The sequence below is a fragment of the Ixodes scapularis genome, unplaced genomic scaffold (genome assembly GCF_016920785.2).
Source record: "Ixodes scapularis isolate PalLabHiFi unplaced genomic scaffold, ASM1692078v2 PGA_scaffold13__105_contigs__length_92229423, whole genome shotgun sequence".
Classification (NCBI taxonomy): domain Eukaryota; kingdom Metazoa; phylum Arthropoda; class Arachnida; order Ixodida; family Ixodidae; genus Ixodes; species Ixodes scapularis.
The window spans coordinates 36,977,245-37,000,267 of record NW_024609839.1 but is presented as its reverse complement, the minus strand read 5'-3'; the positions used below and the strand labels follow the sequence as shown (position 1 = coordinate 37,000,267).

The following is a 23,023-nucleotide window of genomic DNA, read 5'->3' as shown; positions in this document are numbered from 1 at the left end:
CAAACAATGCCTGGAGCTCTGCACGCCTATTCTACTTCGCCGACCCCAGCGCGTGGATATATGATTAACGTTGGCGGAATAGGACAGGCACCAGGTCACGTCGCCGCTTGTTCCATCTCCGAGTTGAGGATCGATGAGTGATGGTTATATTTTTCGAATATATTTACCGACTGCCATTGCTTAGAAAGAAAAACTAAGGCAAGTTTGTTCGGTTATTAACGTTGGGAGTGGTTTTGAGTAGTATTTAATAAATGCGAAAAAAATCGCTCCATGGCCTTTTTAATTTTCTATTTTTTCAACAGCTATTTTTATTTATGAGATAATAAATAGCATACCCTGAGCCTAAAGCCTGAGTATTCCACAAGTGTGTTTAGATTAAACAGCTAAAACAAAAAACCCAGCGCCAGAGCGACACTGACATAACCCCCTCCCATGCTTGTTTGCATTTTGCCAGGCGATTTCATATGGTTTTAGAAGACTACCCAATCAATATCTTGCTACAGCGGCAAATATATTTTAATTGAGCTAGAAAAGAAATTTAGCCTTTCCACTTTGGTGAAGAAGGAAGACCAGCGAAGCTGTACGCTCGTCCTAACGATGGCTCGTCCCTTGTGTTTCTTCTTCGTCCTCGTCTGTTTCTCGCGCTGTTTCCTGCGATGACTTCCCACCAACTCGCCCGACTATCCATTCTTCTATGATAGCTGGAAAGGTTGCCACCATCTATGAGCGACAGCGGCAACGAGACTGGTTGTCTGGCTGCCGCCGTCGCTCATAGGTGGCCTTAGCTGTACAGAGTTTTGTGTAGTTTTGTGTCGACATTTGTTTGGTACCGGACACTAAACTCGGGAAACTAGCCCTTAACAGCTCCGCTGTAAAACGAATCTGCTCGAAACTAAAACTTGACTGGGGAGAAAAAAGAGATGTAGAGGAGGAGAGAGTTGCCGGAAGTCACGTAACTACACCCAAGCGCTTTTTTCTTCTTTTTTTTCTGTTTGAAGGAGGCGAAAAACGTGCACGTCGCACTTTGCACAGAAACGCAATTTTCGCGTTTTTAAAATTTTAGCAATTCCTGTTCGTAAAACGAGCAAGGTTTTCAGCCAGGACAAGGGGCGGCGACTCGGCGACATCTTCGTGCGAATCTGCTTAGTGGTCGGGCGTGTCGTACGGAATAAATCCTAATTGTTTTGATTGGTAAACAGTTTCTCTTTCGAAGCTAGACAGATTCAACGGTACCGCGAAAAATAGTTCTGAAGTGGAGGTCCCACGCCCGCTGACCGCCCCCTTCGTTTAGTCCGCTTCATTCAGCTGTCCAGCCGGCGACTCCCGCGATACGACGCCATGTTGATAATTACTCTGAGGGTGCGCAGACTTTTTCAGGTTTTCTGGACAACTTCTTTTCTTTTTTTCGATAAACGCTTCTGTAGTTTCTTAGAAGCCACAAAAAACGCGTATCATATATTTTTATATCCTTAATATCGAGTCAGTGCGTTCGGTAACCCACAGTTTTTATTATATTTGGTGTATGTGTTGCCAGGGCCCAGTGGGATTGCCAGTGCGACTACCATAGAGAACGGCACGTGATCACAGAGAGCAGAGTGAGCGCGACTCAAACCGGCCAGTTCTGGATCGACGGGGTTTCAGGCAGAAAGACAAGGAATTTCTAGCTGAAAATTATGCTACGTGTAGTTGGGCTCTCATATATTATGTACAAATAAAAACCTTGGCGAGCATAAATACCCTGTCAGTATCCCTTTAATGACGCTGTTATTGTATTATGAACTCTATGAAATGAAAGAACGGGAACAAATAGAGAAGAAGGCTGACATGTGCAGGTCTTTATCCCTCTTTTCTCCCCACTTTCATTTCTTACATATCTATGCCATCATGCTCACTGAATTGTGTCTGCCAACCTTGTTGCACTAAATTGTTCCGCAACATTTCTGCTTGGATTGCAGGATGGCAGCCAGGTCCTTGGAATCATCTGCTCTCTCTTTGTCTCGTTGTGCATTAGGGTGAGTTAGTGCCACTAAATAAGCTACGCTTCAGAGTAACGACACTTGGCCATATTGTGGCTTAAAATCATGGTTGCCAGTTATCTGAAGCTTTATCTGAAATCACAGGAAATGCTTTTCCGCCCTCCACAAATGTTTAAACCGTTCGCGACAGAGCAAAGCAGTATTACATGACCTTCCTAACACCAAATCTAATGCTGAGGAAGTCGCACTTTTGAATCATGACGATCGGCCGTTGCGTCTGTTCTGCATACGAGCCAAAATGGCAGCGCCCACAACAATGTCGGGGAACGGATTGCCGATACTCTAAGCGCAGCTTATTTAGTGGCTCTAGGGTGAGTGTTTCTCCGTGACTGGCTGAGACATCTGTCTCGGAAAGCTGTAGTACAGTGTCTGGAATGACTCTCCGACTGGCCTCTAGCATTCTTTTCCGCCATTGCGTTCATGCTTCAAAAGTGTTCCCAGAGTGGAACATAGGGCATCACAAGAGCCGGAGTGTCATGATGTCAGGTGACGTGATTCTGGCGGTTAATCGGAAATCTTCTAGAAGAAAAAAAAGCACGAGGAGCGCAAGTGTTGCTGTCGTCGGGACGTCCCAACTCTTGGCTTACAAAATTTATGTGCACTGTCAGGCTTGAGAGCGATCTGCAGCATAAAAGCGTCGGCCACATCCATAGTATTCGGTACAGTGACGAAGCCAGGATGGTGGCTTGACACCTGTATCATGTCATCGGGCAAAAATCGAGGGACCACTTTTTAGGGCGGAGTAAACGCACCAGTTAGACTCATTTCATGCACCATAGCTGTAAGAAAGGGGGGCAAAGTTTGCCAGGCACCCACGCTGTCGCCCAGTCCCATCGGTGTTACGCAGCCGTTTATATTAGGAATGTTTAGAGTGTGCCCTTTACGAAGGGGCAATTCAGCATCAGCTCAAGACAAAAGAAGGCACTTGAAGTATGTGAAATTGTCCTAGCCACTGTTCTGATTTCGAGTTTAGACAATTGTAGCACCTCGGCCTCTTATGGGAAGGAGGTTGTAGCATCTTAATACGCCTCGCAAGTGGGCTCATTTTCGTCTTCTGCGCATGAGAAAGGAAGTAGCGGTGACGTCAGAACGCCGAGCCCTGATTGGCTGATCGCGACCCCCTATCTCAGCATCGTCTGCTCCTTTGCATCGTCGTCTGCGTCGTCTTACCTTTCCTGCAACTTTCGGAAGTCGAGCGAGCTCGACTTCGCCTTTCAGAGAGGGCAGACAAAATAACTCGAGCGGTACGTTGTTTTTGTCTAAAAACTAGCAGACGCGCATCAAGGAGGGAAGTCAAAGGACTCGCTGGCGAGGCGTCCGGAGGCGCCGAGGTTTGTTTGCTAAGAACCGAGAGTGAGGGTGATTAGTGTCCGCAAGTTCCCTCCCAAATACTTTTTCCCGCCTTTCTTGTGCGGCGAGACTCCTCACTCTTTAACGGCGTCGGCGGGTCGGCGCAGTTAACGTCGTCTGCATTACGTCTGCTAGTCAAAGCGATGGCTGCTTTACCTTTCCTGTGTCTGTCGGAGATTCACCGCTTTTTTACCGGCGAGTCACCGTTGCCTCGGAAAACAAGGAGATGACAAGAGGAAGAGATTGACCTCTTAATCTAAAATTGAAGTCAGCGATCAAAGTATAAGACGGGAAGGGTTCACAAGGGTCGCGCGGGCATATTCCATTCAGCACGCCAACCGGTCGTGGGCAGACGGTCGCCGAGTCGGAGTGCCTGCTAGGCCTATCTGCCAAGCTCGCTTGGTCGTTGTCGGTGGAATCGTGGCCGTGTGAGCTTTTCCCGGCTGTTTGTGGATCCAGCGTTCTTGTACGTCGTGGTCTGTCTCAAGTACTTTTTGCTTTTTTCTTGCTGCTTGAAGTCGGGACGCGTGAGAAGCGCACGTAGAAAAATAAACGCCCGTTGGTCGTCGCGACCGCGACGCTGTCCGCCTTGCTGCATTGATCGTACGAAGTGCGTAAGACAGTTTCGGAGCTGTCGTAGAATTTCGTCGTAACCTGCGCAAAACTTACGAAAATTTCGTTTCGTGAATACGAATTTGTTCTCAAGTTTTGTCTTACGCATATTTCTGGCGTAAGATCGTTTTGTGAACCTGGCCTCTGGCCTCTGCACTTCCGAAAGTCGCAGGAAGGGTAAGAGAGACGCAGACGACGTTGCAAAGGAGCAGACGACGCTCGGATAGGGGGTCGCAATCAGCCGATCAGGGCTCGGCGTTCTGACGTCACCGCTACCCCCCTGCGCAAGAAGCAGACGAACTTGCCATCCACATAAAGATGGAATCAATCCAGATACCAGATGTTTTATTACGTTAAAAATTACCTGAGACTGTGGTAAAAGATGGCGCACTTAGTAGAAGGACATTGGAAAAGGAACTCCTTAAACTCAGCTGCTCTGCACACTCACTTGATTTTTGTTAAAATATTTTATGGAAATAAAGTTTGCAGTAGGAATGACGTTTTGCATCTTTCGGTGTATTTGTGTGCAGGTATTATTCTTCTTTAGTCACAAGTTGGAAGAATTATGAAAATTACGGAACGTGACTCCTATAAATGCCAAGTTTCCAAAGCTAAACCTGGAGTGATGACCTCCAAATTTCACTAAAATAAACTTAAATACCCCGAAACCCTATTTACCTTAAAACACTGCGTAAGCGTCCGCTCAGTATTCCTAAATAATATCTAGCATTGTCTTGAAGACAGCAGGGTCAATTTCGGCAGCGTCTGAAGAAACGAGGACCCATCGGAGGTTTTCTATAGTTTTGAAATAGTGGGAGTGAAAAAACATACCCACGAGCACCTTAAAAATCTGCTCAGCTGATAAAAAAAAAGCCTGGATGCTGCATAAAATTAGTAGAGTGGACCACAAACCTTTCGAATTCATTCTTGGGCCAACGATGCCGGCTTTAACGAACATTTTGTGGCCTAAGGTAGAATGCATCTTGCTACTTATGCATGTTTTCTGTTAGTGCAATACCACATTAGTCATTATATTTCTAGTTTCACGCCTTCTTTTTTCCTCTATCGATGGATCCTTTCTGAAACTGTGAGATGATGCATAGATTATGCACAGCTGCCATTAGTTGGTCTCATCGCTTCCGGCGTGAAGCCCGTGACTTGTTCCGAGTCTCGATCTCTATGACAATTGCAGGATAGCGCTTCCCGCTCCCGCGAGTGAAGCCACCGGATGGCCATCTTGCGTATCGAAAAATGGCATTTTCGGAGCGTTGCGGAGGCAGGCGGCCGCGTGCTGAAGACACGTTTTCTACTCGTTCTTCGTCATTCGCCGAAGACGTTCTTTAAAACCCAGTGTAAGCCGTGAGACTTGCCGTTGAAAACACGTGAAAATTTTTACGGGAGCGCAGTGCCGCAGGAAAAAGGCACAACTCGTCGAAAGCAAGTTTCACCGGGCGTGATCAAAGCTTCGTTGTCACGCAGAAGTGCTGCGTGTCTGTGCCTGCCCACGCTTGGATACCGATAAAGAATCGACGGCGCGCGGCAAAGTTTTGAAGGTGTGTCGCACGTAGACGTCTTTGCATCGTATATCGGCCACGGAGTTCTGGATCGTCCAGCGGTTCCGGCGATTGCTCTTATGCACTAATAACCATGGCCATGTTCTAAACGTACTCTAATGGGTCACATGGCAGCGCAAATAGCGCAACGCTGTGGAGCAAAGGGGGTTTTCAAAGGTAAAACTACAAAACGGCGAGAATGAAAATTCTTGAAGCGCGGCCTATAGAGTCGTGTGCAACCTTTTGACCAATCGCAATTAGGCGAGCCGCGCTCAAACGTCAAGTGCAAGAAAGTAGGTTCAGTTTATTTTAACAACCACAGGTCTTGGAGTGATCATATTATCAATTCATAGCTCAAAAAACTTTCAAAAGTGCTTGGCAAATTGTACCAGTTTAAAAATATACTACCTGGTCGTTTAAAATTGTTTATGAATAAAGCTCTTTTTGCACCCCTTTTAAATTACTGTAGCATGGTGTGGAGCACTACAACGCCGTCAAACCTAAACAATTTACATATCCTTCAAAAAAGGCTGTTCGCATAATACGAATTTTGTCTTTTGACACGCACACTCCTCCTCTATTTAAAGAGCTGCATTTAACATCTATTCTTGATCCATATGATTATACTCTCCTCACAAGACATAGGGCTGCCCTTTGATGTGATGAACTATTTTTACTTGTATTTCAAATTTAACTCCCATTTCTTAACCTTATGACGTTAGGAAAAGGGAGCGCTGGAAAATTTCATTAAAACATACGAACTATGGGTTTTAAATGTTAAGCTATAACCTTCCGTCTATTTTAAATAAAGGGGAAAAACATAATTTGTCAAACATTAAAAACCTACATCTAAATGAAATTCTAGAACTTTGTTTTCACCAATAGAAAGTAAATTGTTTTTGCGAGCTGTAAATACATCCGTTTTATAAATTTTATTTCCTGTATACATCCAGTCACTAGACCCGTCGTACGTTCTTTGTGTATAAGGACAAAACTCTTCCTCTATCAGCAAAATACAGTATATAAGTGTTGACCATATAACTGTTTCCTTTTCCCATGTCACAGTTGTTTGGATTTCCCTGGTTGCTGTTGTTTTTTTTTACCGTACGCCAATTGTAAGGCTGCAGAGGCCTTGTCAAGTCAAAATTGTTTTGACTTTTTACCTGTGCAGCCCACATCACTATATCATGATAATGTAAAATAAATTTGATTGATTGATTGATTGATTGATTGATTGATAATGAGCCAGTACTGATCAGTGATGAGGAGCTGTTGTGCGTGGCATTCTGTAAACTGCCTAACGACGAAAAAAATATTTACCTCCCCCCCCCCCCCTCTTCCGTCAACACTGGACCTTTGATCAAGCTCGTTTCTGGACCGCAAGTGCAGCAAGTTACAAATACAGTCGTCAGAGTAAAGCAAAACGCTGCTTCAGACGCACATACGGCTTCAGGCACATTGGACGAGCAAAACACATCCACACGGTGTCGATTCTTGATCGGTTTCCAAGCGTGCGAAGGCACAGAGACGCAGCCAGCACTTCGGCGTGCAAAGGAAGTTTTGATCACGACGCGAGACCGGTGAAACTTGCTTGCGACGTGTTGTGCTTTTTTCCTGCGGCACTGCGCTTCCGGTAAAATTTCCACGTGTTCTGAACAGCAAGTCTCACGGCTTACGCAGGGTTTTAAAGAACTTCCTCGGCGAATCTCAACGAACGAATAGAAAACGTGTCTTTTAGCACGCTGCCTGCAGCCTCCGCAACGCTCCAAGAACGCGATTTTTCGACATGCAAGATAGCCGTCCGGTGGCTTTACTCGCGCTGCAGTCACCAAGCGGGGATGCGCGATCGAGCAATTGTCATAGAGATCAGTGGTTCCGAGTTTGCGCCAAACACTGATGCAGCGCCCGTGTGGAATGCGTTTTGATCCCAGTACATTCCGAATGCTGTTGAAGAGAACCTCTCGAATGCGTGCTCACAATTGCATGACGAACTGATGGCGGCGGCACATAATCTATGAAACATATAACAATTTTGAATAGGGTTTATTGATAAGGGGGGACCTGGAAGGGTTTTGGGAATTTCGATACACAATTATGGTAAACACGTTGCATTCATATCAAGAAATAACCATGTTCCCAGGTTCGTTGCACTAGCCGGCTAATGGTTATAACAGAAACTATTTTTATTTCTAGTGCTACTTCTTCGTGGTGGTGCTGTCCTTCTACAAGCAGTTGACAAATGCTGCAAACAAGTCGGCCATTGGTATGGTGCCTGCGGCTCAATCTCTCTACCCTGGCATTTATGTGCCACCTCGGAGCTACAGTCCCGTTCTCCCGGCACCCCAGCGCTTCTCGGACTCCAGGACGAGCCTCGTGTGAAAAGCACAAACCCGTCTGGTTACTTTTTTGTTTTGTCGCTGCCCCCCCCCCCCCCCCCCCCCCCCCCGGCGCCCCATTCAGTGTTCTGGGACTCTTACTTTGTACCTTTCCTCTAGGATGAGGGATATTTTCGGGTTCTGGTCATTGCTGTATTGGTCTGAGATTAGCTTGACTTTTGAACTTGGTCCTTTCACCAGGGTGTAAAGGCTAGGCAATCACTCAAAATGTGTTTCTTCTGGTCTGCTGTTTAGTCTGCTGTCTTGGGGTCCATTGCCTGGTATTATTAGGCTAGCATGTGGCCATAGATGCGGCGTTGGGACTTGGGTCTGGAGTCGGGATTTAGGCCCGGCGTCGGGGCTAAGGCCTGGCGTCAGGACTTAGGCCTGACGTCAGGACTTATGCCTGGCGTTAGGACTTAGGCCTGGCGTCAGGACTTAGGCCAGGCATCGGGACTTAGGCCTTGCGTCGGGACATAGGCTTGGCGTCGGGTGTTAGGCCTGGCGCCAGGTGTTGGGTCGTGCACCGGGAAAATGAACAAACTTTAATGTATGTGAGATGTTCAATTGTTGGGCCTAGCTTGGTACAGGTGTTACTAGCCCGATGAACTGTTCTGCTCCTCCAAGATGGACTTGGTCAGCATTATTTGCTAAATCAGGACTCATCTGGCTCACGCCAGCTACACATATGATGTAGAATATGATTTTACTCTTCTTAATGCCTTAATAAAGACTTAAAAGTCTATAGAAAGCTGCTCATTCAAAATTCATTAATTCCCATAAAATTGTGATTGATGTAACTTCATCAGTGTTAGTATACTTATTTAACTTTGCCTTGTCAACTGGCAGGTTCCCATATTCCATTAAACTCGCAAACGTTTCTGTTTGCATAAATGAGGTGATAAAAATGTAGTTACAAATTATAAGCCTATATATGCATACTATCTATATTTTCTGAAGCTCTAGAAAAATTATTTTGCGTCGTTTATAGGGCTTATCCTTTAAACATTCAGTAGTTACTGACTTTCAGTTCGGTTTCTGGAAGGAGAAGTCCACAGAATGCGCTTTGTTATCTTAAAAATCTATTAAGACATGTAGCTCTGTAGACTAATATAGACCAAAACTAAGAAATATAAAACAAAGCGAGTTTACACTGGGATATTTTATTGACTTTAGCGAAGCTTTCGATTGTCTTAAGCATACAACGCTCAATAATACACATTAATATTATGGTGTATGAGGCAAGTCTTTAGGACTTATTCATTTATACTTAAAACAGCAAGCAGTGTGTCTTAGTAAATGGTTATATTTATTCGTTTCAATTATTGAAGTCTGGTGTTTCACAGGACAGTTATGCTTGGCCCACTTCTGTTCAACGTGTATATAAATGACATCGTCAACATCCGTCAACACTCACGTTTCATAATGTATGCAGATGATTTATTTTCATACTGCGACGAATTTTGGTGAGCGAATAATTACATTTCATGCGGTCTTGGAGAAGTTTTTATGGTCAAAACAAAACGGCCTTGAAATAATTACGGCAAAAACGAAAGCGATTTTATTTAAACCAGTAAATGGAAGATATTGATCCTAATTATGCCCATAAAATTGGTAGCAGCCAGATTGAAATATTAAGCCATCATAAAACGCTAGACGTCATTTTTTATAGTATATCCAATAAGATCATCCTATAAAATTCCCAACCTACAAACTGGCAAAGGTAGCTTACATTATCGGTCCCTCTCGCTCTCCTCTGCCTACAAGAGTTAAGATTCAAATTTACCACGCTTTGTTTGGCTCCCAGATTAACTATTCCGTTTAGTTTGGGGCTCAACCTCAAAAAATAATATCAACGAACTAATCAATCTTCAGAAAAAAAAAGGTTCTTTTTATTGTAAATGTTTAATGCGACACACATCCCGACTCCCGACCCACTCTTTTTGAGCTACAACGTCATGAAAATTTACAGTGTTTATGACTATCGTTTGTTATTTGCTTACGCATTTTCTACTTTGGAGTACAATTTTTTTCTTTTTTTTACGGATATAACAAACCTGACTAAACGTGAATCAGTCATCAATGTTTGTCACAGAGAATTCTGGAACTTATTTCCGTACAAATTATGCACTGCAGTATCTTGCTCGTAACCTACGTACACTGCTCAACAACCTTTGCATGAACCGCATTGATATTCATTGTATAATTAAAAAAACGGTGCGCGCTTTTTGCCTTTGTTAAGATAGATATATTTGTTTTGCGGGAATTTTATCGGAATGTTTTTAATTGTTTTGATGGGCATTTGTATGAAATGTGTTGAGTTATTTCGTATATATTTTAGGAATGTTTAAATGAGATTGTTTTTAAATCATGCATTTCCTCTGCGTCCCAGGGCACCAGACCCAGCAAAGCTAGCTCTTGGTAGCTTTTTGTCCGGTATCCACGGCATAATGTTGCGGAAAATAAAGTTCAGTTCAGTTCAAAATTCAGTTCAATTAGCTTTAGATTGAAGGTAAAAGTGATACTAGCAAGCTGCATTCCAAATTGGCAGTGTACCTACAAACCTGGCTTGCTGTTTTCCTTTTCTAACAAAGTGCTTGAAGTGGCTACATGGACTGTCCCATTAGAGCAAGGCTAAGAGGTCCTGATACATACGGCCAAACTTGCACACCCAGGCCCAGTTGAGGATGCATGATGTTTGAAGGTAGCTTTTGTGGGTGCGCTCAAAATGATATAGGTTTCCATAATATTAGCCGAAGCCTTTTCTGTGTTCCACTATTATTATTTCTTGTTTTCACCAGAGGTCTCTTTCATTCCCAGCTGTCTTGTGAGCTGTCATTTTAGCACCGTCGCCTTTAAAGCTACTGTGTACAAGGAATTCCTTTTACGCCACTTCCAGTTTCTAGGCTACTGGATATTTTAGTAACAAAAAGCTGCGAAGATGGAGGACATCTTTGTTGAGTTGAGAAAAAATTGGTTTTGCTTGCTGCTCCCTGTCTGTGGTCACTGTAAATATACTCACTTTTTCAGTGTCACCACCTTTTCATGCGATTCTTTAGTTCTAAGGTGCGTTATGAGGCGGAGGTTTGCCAACACAAAGATGGATGCAGGGTATTTTTGTAGAATTATGCTGCATTTATTGTCTACGTGTGAAGGCGTTCTAGTCAGGTTAGACCTGGTGTTAGATGCAGTGCTTCTTCTGAACCATATGACTAAACAGACATTGGCCACTTGTTTCTATTTTACATAGTCATAATTCGGTCCTTAACAACCTAGTTTGTTAGGCTGTGGCGATTTGATGCAAATTTTCGGGGAAGGTTGTGATGCATTGCCTACTTCATCAAAATTATTACGATAGGTGGCCACCTGCAGTTCTGGTAGGAAGTCACAATCACAATATCGTTCCTTAGTGTAAGGGCCTATCTGATTGGGCACATGACGAAGACATTTCACATGAGGATTCTTTACAAGTGTCATGTGGAAGCTAAGGTAACAAACAAATGCTTGACATCGAAGCCTCATGAACCACGACAACATGCCTTCCTCCACTTTGCAATGTCTCAGTTGTCTGACTGCTCATTGCTCCATACCTGCCATATGAAATTTCTACCACAAAGAGTGCGTCTTATTCAATGTGTGCCCATTGGTGTTTGCATTCACAATGTTTGTATGCAAGAACTGTTGCCATTTCGTTTTTTTTTTTTTTACTTTTCACGACGCCCACGTGCGCTGCAGTTACATTGTTAGACCTTGCGCAGAGGTCATCGCACTCGCTCCTCATTTACACCACGTTTCAGTCACTTTCTAAAGTTTATATTTTTGCGTTTTAATAAAGGTGTTCCACGAAATCTCGAGCAAGAACATGGAGTTTGTCTGGCTGGCGTGTTCCATCCAGTGACAATGAATTGGAAGACCCATGAAATAGGTGCTGCTATGCTTCCTTTCGCTGTGACTTGGCAAGGAACAAACGCTGCAGCCCCCTTGAGCCTGTCGGAGCGAGGGTGGCAAAACGCGTGACATCCCTTTCCAATGCTACAGAGGCGAGAGCATAACCCAAGCAGTTCGAGAAGGAAGGGATCACCTCCCTTCTTGCCCAGACTCTCTTTTGTGTGTCCGAGCGGTCACTTCGTTCCACTAGAAGAGGGGTCGGCAACCCGCGTACCGCATATAAAACTGGATCATCTGTCGCCGCCTCCTTACTTTGCCGCTTAGACACGAGAACAACACGCAAGTTTTGACCTCAAATGTGGTTACACAAGAACAAGGAGCTCTTCCATTTGGCTACTTGAACAGAGAACCTCTTCACTGCCTTTTTCAATTTCAGTTCCATTCGTTTGTTATAACTGAGTTACATTTACTTTTTACTGAAAAGCAGATGAGTCCTTAGCCAGTTGACTAGTTTCGGGTTCTTAAGAATAAGAAATTTGAGACATAAAATGAGCTCACATTAACTGAAGAGCATGTTGGTAACAATGACTGGCAACAGAAAGAATAAAACAAACTTTGGACAAAAGACAATGAACATTCCCTTGTCCGGAGTTTGTTTTATTCTTTCAGTTGCTCGCGTCTTTTGAGCCGCCCTCCCCCTTTTTTTTTCTTTTTTTTTTTCCTTCGCGACTTGTCGTCCGGCCTTCTTCGTGTCTGTAGCGTGACGACTCGGCCCGCCGCTGCAAAAGGTTGCAGACCCCTGCATCACAAGGTTAGCTCATCACCCAAACTCATGCTAAAGAGTCTTTCACCCCCCCCCCCCTCCCTCCCGCTTTCATGTAATCCGTTCAAACCAACGTCTTTGACGGTAAGTAACTTGATATTCGATCACGTGTCTCCCTCCGATGCGATTATTGACTCACTATGACCGTAGCCTTCGGGGTTTTGGCAAATTACGGTTAAAACCAACCAACGTTTCTACAGCATTTCCTACAGTTATGCTCCAATCCCACTTTGGACAGTCCGCAAAAAATCAACGTATCGCTCTCGGACTTACACCAGAAGTGCGGCTAGGTGGACGTACGCATAAAGTTAAAATAAGAAACGAGTTTACCTTTCTTACGAGAAAAACAAAAAACAAAAAACAAAAGCCTGTCTCGGCTATCTGCTGCGGCATTCGCAGATGTCATGACCGGGTTCGCTATTTAATCTGCCACCGACAGATGTCGGAAGCGGCAAGCGCGCCGGCGCCTATCTTAGCAGATGATCTTCAGAAACTTTTTACTATGCTACACTTGCGGTGCGCTGGACAGTTCTGAAATCAGTCGGCGGCAGATTTAACTAACCGATCCCGGTCATAACGTCGTCTACCAGTGCCCGTAACAAATAACCCGAAACAGTGTTATTTTTATTTTTTTAGCAAGCTAAGTTTATTTGTTTGATATTTTAACTCCATGCGTGTCCCATCTAGCCGCACCTCTGCTGTGAATCTTATAGTGATATGTTGAGAAACATACATTTGCGGACCGTCCCATGTGGGGTCAAAGCTTACTATGGGTAAAAGCTGAGCTTGTTGGTTTTGAAACATCTTGGGTGAAACCAGCTGAAAAAAGAAAGGAACATTAAAAAACGAGCGCGTTGGTAAATACTTAAACAACCGGAAAGAATACACACATATTCGGGACGCAAACAGACGATACAACTCTTTCAACTCTCAACGACATTTATTTCGTCTCCGTTCAAACGACGGCCATCGAGCAGGTTCTGGGGAGGGAGCCGAGAAGGAAAAAAAAAAAAGGGGGGGGGGGCTTGAAAAAGGAGGAGGGGAAAAAACGGGTTATTCGCGGCCTTCCCTCAAGGTCTCCGGTCCCTTCCGCCCAGTTCGGGACGGAGGAATTTCATCTTCCTGTCGGAAAGGGCCAGAGAAGCCGAGGCGACGTTAGTTACCGAGCTCTTGATGGCGTACGATTCGGCGGCTTCCCTGCCAAATCTCTGCCGGTGTCCTCCCAATACGCGCGTACCTTCGTATCTGGGCGAACAACCGTCGCACGTCATACGGCGTACAACTATTGGGTGCGTGGAGTTGTCGGGGGGTTCGCTCACCTCCCGCGAGTGTTCCTTCAGGCGGTCATTTAGGCAGGTGACAGAAGAAAAGAATGGTGAACCGACCGCTGGACTACCAACTGTTTTTTTTTTTAATTAAATCTTCCTCTTCTCCTAATAATTCATCTCCAATCATCCTTTTTCTTCTTCTTCCCCATTGCTCTTATTTTTTATCTTATTTTTTCTTATTTTTTCTCCTGATTTTTATCAATTACCCACGAAGGGTGCCGTGTAGAAAGAGTTTTTCTTTGGCTTGCAAGGTAATTGAAGGGATGCTCACGCACTTGTCGTCTTCTTCGTCGATAGCAAGGGCCTCTAAAACCTCCCTTGCAACCCGGTTTCTATGGTGTCCCATTATGTGAAGATGGTCGAGCTCTGCTGTACACAGGCATGTCCGACAATGGGCAGCTAAATGTCCTGGTTCCGCAAGGTTCCTAAGGTTCGCTGCATGTTCACGTGCTCGGTCGTTAATACATCTACCGGTCTGTCCGATGTAGCAGCGGCCACATGTTAGCGGTATGTTATATATAACTTCCTTTTCACAAGGATCGTATTGTATTCGGTGCCTGGTGTTACACTTTTCCTTGGTGTTGATTGGTGCCTTATTAATTTTGCGGCACATTGAACAAGCCTTGTTAGGTGCCGAGCAGATGACTTGCACGTTTTAACGGTTCGCTATCTTTTTTTAACTTATGGGTAAACCCGTGAATATATGGTATCACTACAAAGGGTGGTCTGGGTTTTTTTGTTTGTTGACTCGTAGCATTATTCGTTTTGATGGTGCGGCATATTTTTTCACAGATGGAGGCCATCATGGGTTTTGGGTATCCCGCGTTATGAAGTCGAGACATTTGGGTGTCAAAACTTTGTTGTACTTGATGTGGACATGATTTCTTTAGACTTGCTGTAAGAGCTGAGATGGCCACAGCTTGTTTTACGTTCTTAGAATGTTCCGATTCATAATGATGAAACGCCTTCCCCGATCGTGCTTGATATTTCCAACATGAATGTCCTGTTTTGAATGACAAAGCTAAATGCAGAAACCGAATGGAATTGTCCACAGGAGTCTCGTAGGTGAAGGTTAGACCCAAACAGCTTTGTTGGAATATTGTCATGGTGGTGTTGAGGCATCCGTCTTTTTTTTTTCGTTCATTTTTGCGGTGGATGGAATAAGAAAATCGTCCACATATCTAAAGATACCCGCTATGCGTGTATCTTTTAGTACCTCCTGGATGGCTCGTCCACACATGGCAAGAAAATATCACATAAAAGAGGAGCCACTTGTGAGCCGATGCACACTCCACTCTTTTGCACGTACTGGTGTTCTTGTCGAGCTACTACAGTCGCTGACAGGTAACATTGTAGAATTTCTAAGAAATGACCTACGCTCATCCCTGTATCATATTGGAAATTAAAAAGGCCTCTTTCTTCGATGGTGGTTTGAATGATTTGTAAGAGGCTTGTGTGGGGAATAGAATAGTACATGTCTTGTACATCTATAGAGAACCCGGAGGCTATGAGGTGTCCCTTTTCTTGAAGAAAGGATGTTACGTGTTCTGAATTTTGTATTCGGAAAGGGTCATCAATTTGTACCTTGGATAGTTGTTGGGTCAGAAATTTGGACACAGAGGCCTGCCAGGTGGTTCGTTCCGAGACAATGGCCCGAAAGGGAACTCCCTCCTTGAGAGTCTTGGCTGAAAAAAACGCTCATAATAAGTCTTTTTTCGCCGCTTTGATCTTGGTTATGAGACCCTCCTGTTGAGTGTCACCGAGCAATCTGAGGATGGCTTGTTTTGCTGCTTTGGTACGGTGATTATCGACTTGAACGAAGTTCTTGGCTATGGCCTGGTGAGCTTTTTCCTTGTATATGTCGGATGGTAGAATGACGAAGCCACCTTGCTTGTCTGAAACGCGTAAGTTAAGTTGTTTGCTCCTGAGCTCTTGTATAACGGAACCAAAGTTTCCCTTGGCCTGGGCCTGGTGGTTTAGGCTAGGAAGAACCTGAAGACCATCATCAATGATCTGTGGACCTCTGTCTTGTGGGGCTTTGGCGGCTATTTGGCGTATAACGAGTACCTCATCAACAGCCTCAAGCTTCGGCGCTGAGGCAGATTTTGGTCCTTTTTCCAGCACGTGTCTTGCTCTGGGTGATATTGGTAGGTCTCCAATAACATGGAGTGGAGTGCTTTCCAGGTCAGCCCTACCTTGTCGATGCACATAGAGGTGATGACGCCATATTGAGAGGTAGTCCGTAACCCACATAAGTTCCGTGATGTGATTTGTCATGATGAGGTGATTTGAGAACTCGTTGTGGGTTGGACATTTCACTCGTAGGAAGTCGGTTAAGAGGCGTACCTGGCGCCATTTTTTGGAGCGGAGGATTTTTGACACGCGCTGTGCGTGTCCCTGTGAAGGTTTCACTGCCCTAAAAAGGTGTTGAACTTGATCCAAGATGAGTTTTTTTTAAAATGCTCCGAGAGAGCATTTTAAAACCAGTACGCCCTAAGTTCGCATGAGCGAACTTAGGGCGTACTGGTCAAGGAGGTTAAAATTAACACAGGGTGTGCTCAGGTAACAAGAAAAGTAACTTACTAAGGGTAAACGCTGAGCTAGTTGGTTCTGAAACATCTTGAGTGAAACCAGCTGAACAAAGAAAGGAAGGTGACAGGAGAAAAGAATGGCGAACCGACCGCTGGACTACCAACTGTTTTTTTATTAAATCTTCCTCTACTCCTAATAATTCATCTCCAATCATCCTTTTTCTTCTTCTTCCCCATTGCTCTTATTTTTTATCTTATTTTTTCTTATTTTTTCTCCTGATTTTTATCAATTACCCACGAAGGGTACCGTGTAGAAAGAGTTTTTCTTTGGCTTGCAAGGTAATTGAAGGGATGCTCACGCACTTGTCGTCTTCTTCGTCGATAGCAAGGGCCTCTAAAACCTCCCTTGCAACCCGGTTTCAATGGTATCCCATTATGTGAAGATGGACGAGCTCTGCTGTACACAGGCATGTCCGACAATGGGCAGCTAAATGTCCTGGTCCCGCAAGGTTCCTAAGGTTCGCTGCATGTTCACGTGCTCAGTCGTTAATACATCGACCGGTCTGTCCGATGTAGCAGCGGTTACATGTTAGCGGTATGTTATATATAACTTCCTTTTCACAAGGAGCGTATTGTGTTCGGTGCCTGGTGTTACACTTTTCCTTGGTGTTGATTGGTGCCTGATTAATTTTGCGGCTCATTGAACAAGCTTGTTAGGTGCCGAGCAGATGACTTGCACGTTTTGCCGATTCGCTATGTTTTTTTAACTTATGGGTAAACCCGTGAATATATGGTATCACTACAAAGGGTGGTCTGGGTTTTTTTGTTTGTTTACTCGTAGCATTATTCGTCTTGATGGTGCGGCATATTTTTTCACAGATGGAGGCCATCATGGGTTTTGGGTATCCCGCGTTATAAAGTCGAGACGTTTGGCTGTCAAAACTTTGTTGTACTTGATGTGGACATGATTTCTTTAGACTTGCTGTAAGAGCTGAGATGGCCACAGCTTGTTTTACGTTCTTAGAATGTTCCGATTCATAAGGAAAAAATGCCTTCCCCGATCGTGCTTGATATTTCCAACATACATGTCATGTTTTGAATGTCAAAGCTAAATGCAGAAACCGAATGGAATCGTCCATTCGGTTTCAAAAGGATATTTCATACAGCCCGAGTCATTTTATAATACATATAAAGAGCGTGTTTTGGGCTCTCCGTGGACATAAAAATATCAATGTAACCCAAGCAGATCGCCAGTAATCAATTGTCAAAGTTCGTCAACAATTGACCGAGGGGGCGTTTTTGACATTTTTACAGAAAAAAGCAAAACGCCTAGAATTATTTTTTGGCATTCGAACCTTTTAAATTTGTGCACAGAGTGCTTGAAAAAAGATAATATAATTTTGAGTGAAAATCCACGGCGGGAGATCAAGCGAAACATCCGACCCACGACGGGTGTGAAAAACACTGCTTTTCGCCGCGGCCTCTTTAAAAATTTGTAAGTCGAGAACACAAAATCTGACGAACTTGCGGTTTGTGGCGACTGCGTTTTTAGAAACGGCGCCACAACATATATTTTTTTCATCGAAATTAAAACCTTCACCCTTTTTGCCTGCACGAATTGAGATGAAACCACCCATATATATTGGCTCGTGCATGACCGAGAAGGAACCACTCCTCTTTACTCCTCAACTCCATCAGAAATGTCACGGGCGAAAAAGGTTCGACTACCGTAAACTGCAAATAAAGGTTCAATCGGTGAACTTGTGCCACCAACAAAAGGAATGAGTCTAAACAGCAGCAGCGTACGTCGCAGCGTCGGCGTGACAGCTGGCTGCAGCGAGGGTGAATGTGCCTCGTCGTCGGGAGAATCTGAGTGAGTCGGCAAAGCTCACGCCTGACTCATTACCTACAACATTCGGCATCTCGAACATTCCACCGATAATGTTCAATACTGACTACACTCCGTCTCACACTACGATGGACTAGGGCCCGAAGGCTGGCGGGCGGAGCACTGCCTCAGAAAAGCTTGCATCCGTATAGGCAACCTGCAATGCTGTTTGGTTTGGCGCCATCCAGCGACTGAAGGAAGAAATATTGGGTACCCCTTGGAGTGGCGGCTGCATTGTTCAAACGTGAGCTTTTACTCGGGTGGCGCCGCTGAGCCTAGTGCCCGAAGCAAGAAATACTGGGTATCCCAGGAAGCTGTGATCGCGTAACGTGGCAGTAGAGCGGAAGCATACGGCCCTGGCGGGCCAATCGGAACGTGACTGCGTATCACCGGAGCGCGCCTCAACTCCGAAGCAGTATCAGGCTTTTCGCTGTGTCGTGCTCCAATACGTGTGCGTTGCGCTCGTATGCGTCGCGCATTTCGAAGCATTCGGCACGCAATGTGGGACTTATCGTTCGCCGTTTGCCAAGTTACAACGAGATAGGGTATAACCGTGCGCTCTCACCCTGCTGGCGCCGCCTGGCCGTTGCCGGCTGCCTATGCGAAAGGGTGCGCGAGAGATATTTCGAAACGCAGAGTACGAAGTACACTAATCTAACGCATCTGGTTCTCTGTTATGATATCGCGCTACTCTGTATTGGCGAAGTGGTACATGGTATTTAGTCTCATAAATATCTTTGCAATATTCCATAAACGTGTCAACTCTTTGGAGAAGTTGGACGGCGCGCACGCAATACTGACAAAGTCGTTTCGTCTTTGCCATAACAATCCAATCCAATCCAACTTTCGTGTACGCAAAACGTACCGCCGGACCCGCATCTCCCCCCCGCACAGGGTCCGTTGTTGTCAAAGGCCCCCTGGAAACAACCTTGCCCTTCCTAACCGAATGGCACGGGTGAACGCCCTGGAGCATCGTTGCCAGGTGCCTACGGTCAGCTGCGCCCGGAGACAAAGCAAGAGGCGCCTTGGAGTCGCCAACGCACCTTAGAACACGGGGACGACGTGACCTTCTCCGAAGGATAATAGGGTTGACCCACGCCAGTGTAGCCGACTTTGCCGTCCGGCCCCTCTCCTCGCTTCTTCTGTCTGGCCTCGACGCACGGCGACCCAAACAGCTTTGGGATCGCCGTGCGTCCTAGGCACCCTAGGGACGCCCTCGACAAAGGAGGGGGGCTTTACGCACTTTCCCCAGCTCAGATCGCCCATGGGTATCTTCCTAACGCACGGAAGCCAGGACGACTGCAATTAGGGATCTCTTCCGCCGTCCGAACTTCGATGGCGCCATTGTCCACCGAGATTGACCCGCGACCCCGTGCCCAGGGACGTCTGGCCCTCCGGTGTGAGTGACGCGTGTGGCTGAGTGCGAGGGAAATGGCGTGCTTGGACGTTATGAACAATGAACCCTGGGGATTACCTGCTAGGGATGTGGGGAAATGTGAGGTTATAAAAGCAGCAGCGGGCGGCTGCTACTGTATGTTCTCGACTGTGTTCTCCCGAACGATGACATAACCTGACCTGTCCATATGTATTAATAAAGAGTTACACGAGACACCCCTCCTGCTCGATGGTCCTTCACGATTCCGGCTACCACATGAGTTCCTGCCCTGGCTCGGCTCCGTGCCGTACCCAAAGTGCTCGGACAACCGCTCGGTCCCAACACCGTACAAACGCTCGCTCCCGTGTCGAACACTCTACCCGACTCATCTTCATTTCTTAATGGCCGCTGGATCTGATCCCGGGTTCTCTTCGCCCAATCGGTTTCAGACGGTATTTAATCCCTCCAGTAGTGTTCAGCAGTAGACGGAGCCTCCACGAGGGCTCGATAAGCAGACGAAAAACTCGCCTCCGCATGACGCGTCTTGGCGCACTGATGCGTAGTACGCACGACGGAGCAAATATACCACGTGGTCTCCAACAGGCTCGTGATTGGACCCGCCGGCCTGTACCATTGGGCTCAAGTCCATCGTATCTTTTACACACAGGGTAAGAGTAGACACTCATCTACCAGATGTAAGGAGTATAATATATAACTTACCCGATGTTATTATCCAGCTGGCAGGTACAGAACACACACCCATATTGCGAGCCTGAAAAACGAAGTTCGGGATCTCGCACCGCTCATGTTAGAGTCAAAATAATTGCTCCCTTACTACAACACATGTCAACTGCAACCTAAGAGAGAGGGCCCGACATGCTTTTTTTTCGCTATATTTTTAGCGGATCTCCACGCGTGATGATTTTCGTCAGACAATACCGTATCGAACGCAAATACAATTCGTCTTTATAAACCTGGTGAGTTTTCTTGGCCTGCCGTAAACCCAATTACAAAGTCATAATCGCATCTCAGTGCAAACGATTCTGTTGCAGGCATACTTCAGTCGTTCCGTGTGCGTTCGTCATGCGTTTGTCGTCTGCAGCAGGCATCTCGAGACGTTTGACCGGAAGTTGTCGTAGAAAATATTTCAGAAACAGCCAATTCTCGGCAGACTTCTGTCGTGGTAAGTGTGAAATCTAGGCTTTTTGATTTATTATTCTTAGGCGCTTAAATTCTACGTCCGATTTTTGACCGATCGTTCTTTGGTAGCGAAATCCAATTCCATGTATTCGTCCATAACAACGCCCCTAGCAACGGTTTGTTTGGAGCCGTGGCGTCACACTTACGGGGACAATAGACGCTGCAAAACGCTGCTTCCACGAGCAGTACCCTCCCTCTCCCCCCACGGCTCACCTTCCATCGTTCGACTGGCAACCGTTTTGGGAAACAGTTGCCATGGTAACCGACGCATAATCCATGGAAGACTTCCGCTCCAAGTCTATGGTGTAGATGTCGTTTCACGGTAGGGCTTAGCGCCAGACTGGGCTCCATATTGTTCATATTGTAAAGCACCCGTGGTGGTTCACACCACCACACCACCATACGGTGCTTTTTAGATAGCCTGTCTAGTGCCTTCATGCCGGCTATGTTCCGCAGCGGCGCCGGCAAGGAAGTACCCTAATCAATGGAACACACAGTTTTGAAACGAAAATGAATGGAAACTAGCGCTTTTAAGACACGTTAGACTGCCCGCAAAAACCGGGCTCTCCGCGTTTCGCGCGACCATTTACTGCTGAGGTGCAAGCAGGTGGTAGACGTTTACAGTGAAAAAATCAAGGAAAGAAATGTCCTGGTTAAACAGAAAAACACAACAGAACCTGCTCTGGGCAATCAACGCCATCACTTCTCAGACTATGCACGTGTAGTGGGACGTGCTGCCAACAGATGGCGTACACCGCGTCGAGGTAGCACCGGCCAATTGGGTTGCGATAGCGGACGATCCCGCAAAATAACCCAAATCGGCCTGCGATTCCTCGACGCGGCGTACGCCATTGTCGGCAGTTTTGGATGATCTATTAGTCGGTTTAAGGACAGAAATGCTTGTATAACAATCGCTGTAATACAACTTATGGATTATGTACAAGAGAGAAACGGTACGAGGTACTTTTTATTTAACGTACCTAAAGTCACCCGGTTAGGTATTATATTGTCACGAATGACAAGTGATGAGGCGACGAAAACTGAAGTAAACTAAACGTTTAATGGGGCGAACTTGTGCCCAAATTAATAAATGAAAAAGGAAACAGAAGAAGGCAGGAGAGCGTCGCGGGCGTCGATGTCGGCGAAACCGCAGGATCGAGCGCTGGGGCGAGACTGACTCGACAAGGTTGCGGGTGGCCTCTTATCTAGAGTGAGTCACTATCTCGAAGATTCGGCGGAGAAGGTTCGAAGGTGGAACGAGAATGAACACGCACTTTCTAGAACAACAAAAGCAGGGATAAACGATAGAAGGCATGTCCGCAGCAAGAATAAACAAGAGCCTTCTACAAGTCCGCGACCCTGCGCGCGGCAATATGAGGGGGGATACAAAATACAGCATGCATTAACGTGCAATGCAATAACAGAAATCATATCAATCTAAAAAAAGAACTTAAAAGCAATAGCAATATCGATAAACACAATAGAAAAGAAATACACACGCACACATGCCTCATTCCTGATTACCGTCAAGTAATATTTCACATGATGTTTTGAATTTTGTTCTATCTCGGAAATAGCAAGCTGTAGCAGGGATTTGAGAAATTGGTTAGTACGACATTTATGTAAACTGATTTTATGAGGATGGTCATGTCCAGAAAGAATGCAATAAGGGGAAGTAATGACCTGTACTTGATGATAACATTAAGATAATTAATGTTGTGAATAAACGCAAGACGAAAAACCTTACTTCTGGTTTCTAACGAAGGCAAATTCGCTTATGTATTAGGGTTGTTACGTTCGTAGATGGTACGCAGTAATGAATTATAACTCGTGATCCCTTGTTTTCAATTCTATTTTATAAATCAAATAATCTTGATAAGGAGCCCCTATGATACCAGCATACTCATGCTGAGACCTGACGAATGATTTGAAAGCTAAAAGACGAGTTTCGGTGGATGCTAAAAACAATTCTCGTTTAATCAGTCCCATTGGCCAACTTGCCTTATTTACAGTGTAATCAATGTGTTCATGCCAGCTTAGGTTATCGCAAGAAATAAAATCTTA

The 23,023-nt window shown here is 45.4% G+C and overlaps 1 protein-coding gene across 1 annotated transcript in view; it reads left to right on the top strand.

The window, feature by feature from the left end:
* The window catches only part of LOC121835428, a 115,854-nt gene extending 107,924 nt beyond the window's left edge, over positions 1-7,930 (top strand). Inside the window, exons 3-4 of the mRNA XM_042289610.1 lie at positions 1,956-2,012; positions 7,745-7,930. Of these exons, the coding sequence (XP_042145544.1) occupies positions 1,956-2,012; positions 7,745-7,930 (243 nt within the window). The remainder of the gene's footprint in view (positions 1-1,955; positions 2,013-7,744) is intronic.
* The last annotated feature ends 15,093 nt before the right edge of the window (positions 7,931-23,023 follow it).